This window comes from Triticum urartu, chromosome 1A, assembly GCF_056163025.1.
Source record: "Triticum urartu cultivar PI428250 chromosome 1A, HENAU_Tu73, whole genome shotgun sequence".
Taxonomy (NCBI): domain Eukaryota; kingdom Viridiplantae; phylum Streptophyta; class Magnoliopsida; order Poales; family Poaceae; genus Triticum; species Triticum urartu.
In genome coordinates this window covers 402007346-402013353 of record NC_141873.1, presented here as the reverse complement: position 1 = coordinate 402013353, position 6008 = coordinate 402007346, and the positions used below count along the sequence as shown (strand labels likewise).

The window sequence follows — 6008 nt, the reverse complement described above, 5'->3', positions numbered from 1 at the left end:
TAGCCTCTCAATTATTCTGACTCCAACTATCAGGATATTTCACCTTCCTCCGGTGAGTCTATGCAGTCCAACATGCCAGCCTTCAAAACTGCTTCCGGGTAATATAAACTTATTGTACCTTATGCTTTATTTTACTCATATTTGCTGTATTTAACATGTCTACCTTTTCCATAGTGTGCAAGTAAAGCCCAGCAAAAGGGCAAAAAAAATAAGCCGCCCCAAGAGCCGGTTGTGACTGAACCAGAGCTGGGCACAGCTTCTCCTGACGCCTCTGCTCACGAGCCGCCGCCTCAACCGTCTCATGATGTTCCTATATCTTCCTCTGACCCGCCTACTGAACAAACCTTCAATGATTCTGGTAACCCGGAGGCTCCTAGCCCCGCCAAGGCAAATGATCAGGAAGTTGAAATTCTCAAGACTCAGTTTGTTGAGCCGGCACAGCCGTCTGTACTTGCCAAGTGTTCTAAAAAGGAATTGGTGGAACGCCGGAAGGCCAAGCTGGACGTCACTGACTATACTCATTTGAGTATTGGAGAGATTGTCTCCGGCTATATCAATCAAGTACAAAGCAGCCGTGACCTAGAAATTGACATGGTGAAGCAGATACAGCAAAAATCTGAGGTATGACTTATGCTAGCTTACTTTCAATCACACTTACTGTACCAGCCCCCAAGTCTATTGCTTATGAATAAATATGCTGTAGACTTAGAAAAATTGTTAGAGCTACTTGCCCGGCTTAAAGAAAAATAAATAATTGAACCGGATGTAACACAATACCTTTAACTTGTGACATACATTAGCCCCCAAGTGCCAAAAATCTTTGCTTGCAAGGTATTTGGGACTTAATATCCAGGACCGGCTTAATAATTTAGAAAGCTTCGGTATACATTAGCCCCCAAGTGTCAAGTATCTTTGCTTGCAAAGTGCTTGGGACTTAATAGTACTTACCGTAACCTTGACTACTATCCGGTGCAATGCAGGCCACCATAAGTAAATTTGAATTGGAGATTGCTGATTTGAAGAATCGCCTGGCAACCCAGGAAAGTGAAATTGAAAAGGCCAACTCCAAATTTGAATTCAGCGTCTCTGAACAAGAGAAATTGAAGCAAAATTTTGAATCAGAGAAGAAAATTTGGGCTGATGAAAAGGCCGCACTGGTGACCCGGGCCGAGACAGCAGAGGCATCGCTTGCGGAAGCAACGGCCGAACTGTTCGACTTAAAGCGCCAGATATCTCGAATGGTTTCAGCAATCTTTGGTGAGTGACTTACTCAAACCTTAAACACTGCAAAACTCCTTGAATGACCATTTCAGTTGTCTCCTTTGACTCACCTTATGCTTAATAACACAGGCCCCAGGAGCACAAATCTTAAGCAGAACATGGTGATCATGCTAAAGGCGGTTTATACTCTGGTGGAACAACTCTACACCGGGTCACAACGTGCTCTGACCGTTGTGGCTTTATCAAATGATGTTCCCTATCTCCTGCAAGATGTGTTGAAGCGGCTTGCTGTGCTACCTCAGCGAATCCAAGAGTTAAGACGAGCATCTGCAAGAGCCGGAGCTATAGCCGCATTGAGCCGGGCCAAGGCGTGGCTTCCAGAACTAGACCCCGCTGATATTGCTCTTGGGTATCCAAGTTTAAAGGAAGATGGCACCGTGTTTAATGATAAGGATTTCACCGCCTGTGTGAAGGATATACGTCCGGTGGCTACTCTTATTGGGAACGATACTGACCTCACCAAGTGGCAGCCGGGTTATGACAAGGAGAATCGGAGAATCCCCATGTCGCATTATGACGATGTCAGCTTGATCCCTCCAACCCGTAAGCACACCTTTGCTCCTGAAGTCGACCCAACCGGTTTAATAGATGATGAAGCTGAGTTTGAAGCCTTGAGTGGCATTGACTGGGCCTCATCATCCTTCCAGGACAAAGCAGCTGGCGGAGAGACAGAGAAGGATAACCCGGAGGCTTCAAGTCAACCCCAAGAGTAGCTTGTCAGGCGCCACCTGCTTATGTCATTGTAGAAAACAATGCCGCATCATTCAGACTCGGGGAGTCTTGTAGCAAAGTAGAAGATACCTTGAGTTTTGCTATGCCTTTGCGCATGCTTATGGACCTTAATACTTGCATAAGCCGCCGCCATTATTCTCTTTGTAGTTTGTATGAATCTGTTATGTCCTTTGCAAAAATACCTTGCATTGCCCTGTGATGATTACAGCTGATTTCCCGGCTTATATAAGCCAACCCCTGAGGGTAAACTTAACTCCTTCAAGAGGGTCACAAGATATCTAATGCTTGGCACTTGCAAAATATGATGAACAAAATTCAAGGGTTTCTGATTCGAATACGATCAGTGACCCATTCCAAAGGGGTTGAGCTAAGATTCGGATACGATCTGTTAGCCCCCAGTGGCTGTGGCGATGCCGATCAAGTGGGTATCGACAGCTATGTTCTCTTTGGTTCGAATACGACCTATGTTTGAACAGGAAGCCCCCAAGTGACCATAAGAGTTGTTTAATGACACTGATTCGAATACTATCCACGTCAGACCCAAAAGGAGTTAAGCTATGATTCAGATATGATCAAGAAGCCCCCAAGTGGGTTTGGCAGTATGCCGATCAAGTGGGTATCGACAGCTATGTTCTCTTTGGTTCGAATACGACCTATGTTTGAACAGGAAGCCCCCAAGTGATCACGGCTAGATTCAGATATGATCATAAGCCAGACCAAAGGAAAGACGGATTCAGATATGATCCGCTTCTCCTTGGTCATCTCCACCACCTGTCAAGGAAAACACATAAAACCTCTTTGAGAGTGGAAAAAAGGACAGAGGTCCTGCTTTATTTCTTTATATAATATACATAGCATAAGTATGTACACATTAGAGCCGACGGCTCAAGTATAATAAGGCCGAAGATGAGCGATATTCCACGGCCGGCGGGTCTCCTCCTCCGACTTACGTGAGTCTTTGTGTTCCCGAACGTCGATAAGGTAGTATGATCCATTGTTCAGATTCTTGCTGACCACAAAGGGTCCTTCCCAAGGAGGGGACAGCTTGTGCATATCAGATTGATCCTGGATGAGTCGGAGCACTAAGTCGCCTTCCTGAAAGGTTCTGGACTTAACCCGACGGCTGTGGTAACGGCGCAGGTCTTGCTGGTAAATCGCCGAGCGGGCTATTGCCAAGTCTCGCTCTTCATCCAGCAGGTCAAGTGCATCTTGCCGAGCTTTTTCATTGTCTTCCTCGACATAAGCCGCCACACGAGGTGAGTCGTGTCGGATGTCACTTGGCAGGACCGCCTCTGCTCCATACACCATAAAGAAAGACGTGTAACCCGTAGATCTGTTAGGTGTAGTATTGATGCTCCAGAGTACAGAAGGTAACTCCTCCACCCAACAACCCGGTGTCCACTGTAAGGGGACCAAGAGCTGGGGCTTGATACCCTTCAAGATTTCTTGATTAGCTCGTTCCACTTGACCATTTGATTGAGGGTGAGCCACAGCTGAAACGTCAAGCCGGATATGCTCTCGTTGACAGAACTCTTCCATAGCTCCTTTGGAAAGGTTAGTGCCATTATCAGTTATGATGCTGGGTGGAAAACCAAAGCGAAAAATCACCTTTTTCATAAACCGGAACGCCGTGGCTGCATCACACTTACTGACTGGCTCCGCCTCCACCCACTTTGTGAACTTGTCAACCGCCACCAAGAGGTGAGTCTTTTTATCCTTAGACCTTTTGAAAGGCCCGACCATATCAAGCCCCCAGACTGCAAATGGCCAGGTAATTGAAATCATCCTCAATTCTTGAGCCGGCACACGGGCTCGTCGTGAGAATTTCTGACATCCGTCACATTTACTGACCAGGTCTTCCGCATCAGCATGAGCCGTCAGCCAATAAAACCCATGACGGAAAGCTTTGGCCACGAGAGATTTTGAGCCGGCGTGATGACCACAATCGCCTTCATGAATCTCACGAAGGATCTCCTGACCCTCTGTAGGTGACACACAACGTTGAATCGCTCCAGTGACGCTGTAATGATGTAACTCGCCATTGACAATTGTCATGGACTTGGACCGCCGGACGATTTGTCTTGCCAAGGTCTCATCTTCAGGCAATTCTCCCCGGGTCATGTAAGCCAAATAAGGCACTGTCCAATCCGGGATAACGTGGAGAGCCGCCACCAGCTGTGCCTCCGGGTCTGGTATTGCCAGATCTTCCTCTGTAGGTAACTTAACAGAAGGATTATGCAAAATATCAAGAAAGGTGTTAGGCGGCACCGGCTTACGCTGAGACCCCAGTCGGCTTAAGGCATCAGTCGCCTCATTCTTCCTTCGATCAATGTGTTCCACTACATAACCCTTGAAATGCCCAGCCACATCATCGACTTCACGATGGTAAGCCGCCATGAGGGGATCTCTAGAATCCCACTTGCCTGACACCTGTTGGGCCACAAGGTCTGAGTCTCCTAAGCATCTCACCCAGCTCAAGTTCATCTCTTTAGCCATCCGGAGACCATGGAGCAGGGCCTCATACTCAGCTGCATTGTTAGTGCAAGGAAACATAAGCCGGAGCACATAACAAAATTTGTCACCTCGAGGGGAAGTTAATACAACTCCAGCCCCCGAGCCTTCCAACTGTCTGGACCCATCAAAGTGAATAATCCAATAAGTGTTATTGGGCTTCTCCTCAGGTGCCTGTAGCTCTGTCCAGTCGTTGATGAAATCCACCAAAGCTTGAGACTTAATGGCAGTACGTGGCACGTACTTCAGATCATGAGGCCCGAGCTCGATAGCCCATTTAGCGACCCGTCCCGTAGCCTCTCTATTCTGAATGATGTCTCCCAAGGGGGCAGAACTTACCACAATGATAGGGTGACCTTGGAAGTAGTGCTTCAGCTTCCGGCTTGCCATGAACACCCCGTAAACAAGTTTCTGCCAATGAGGATATCTTTGTTTTGACTCGATAAGTACCTCACTGACATAATAAACCGGCCGTTGGACCGGATGTTCCTTACCGGCCTCCTTGCGTTCTACCACAATTGCCACACTAACGGCTCGTGAGTTAGCAGCCACATATAACAGCAAAGGTTCCTTGTCAATGGGAGCCGCAAGAACTGGTGGCTCAGATAACTGCCTCTTCAAATCCTCAAAAGCAGCATTAGCAGCATCACTCCAGACAAAGGTGTCTGCCTTCTTCATCAATTGGTACAGCGGTAGGGCCTTCTCACCTAACCAGCTTATAAACCGGCTTAAAGCGGCAACACGACCCGCCAATCGCTGAACATCATTAATACATGCCGGTTTAGCCAAAGAAGTGATTGCCTTAATCTTCTCCGGATTAGCCTCGATGCCCCTGTTTGAGACCAAGAATCCCAAAAGCTTGCCTGCAGGCACACCAAATACACACTTCTCCGGGTTAAGCATCATTTTGTAGACCCGGAGATTGTCAAAGGTCTCTTTGAGATCAGATATCAAGGTTTCCGCCTCTCTGGATTTCACCACTATGTCATCCAGATAAGCATGAACATTGCGCCCAATCTGATTGTGGAGACAATTCTGTACACACCGTTGATAAGTTTCCTGGGCACTCTTGAGCCCAAAAGGCATAGACACATAGCAGAAGGCTCCAAACGGGGTGATGAAGCCGTCTTTTCCTGGTCCTTAACTGCCATCTTGATCTGATGATAACCAGAATAAGTGTCCAAAAAGCTCAAACGCGCACAACCTGCCATAGCATCAATGATTTGATCAATATGGGGGAGAGCAAAAGGATCAGCCGGACAAGCCTTATTTAAATCCGTGTAATCCACATACATCCACCAGGTGCCGTTTTTCTTGAGTATGAGCACCGGGTTAGCCAACCACTCCGGGTGAAAAACTTCGACAATAAACCCAGCCGCCAAGAGCCGGGCGACCTCTTCTCCTATAGCTTTTCATCGCTCTTCATTGAATCGCCGCAGAAACTGCCTGACCGGCTTATACTTTGGATCAATATTAAGAGTGTG

The 6008-nt window shown here is 47.3% G+C and overlaps 1 protein-coding gene across 1 annotated transcript; it reads left to right on the top strand.

Moving 5' to 3' along the window:
- Positions 1 to 1238: 1238 nt before the first annotated feature.
- On the top strand, positions 1239 to 1994 carry LOC147991432 (uncharacterized). Its single transcript, XM_087538668.1, has 2 exons — positions 1239 to 1257; positions 1351 to 1994. The coding sequence occupies exons 1-2, from the start codon at positions 1239 to 1241 to the stop codon at positions 1992 to 1994; spliced, it is 663 nt and encodes a 220-aa protein (XP_087394794.1).
- The last annotated feature ends 4014 nt before the right edge of the window (positions 1995 to 6008 follow it).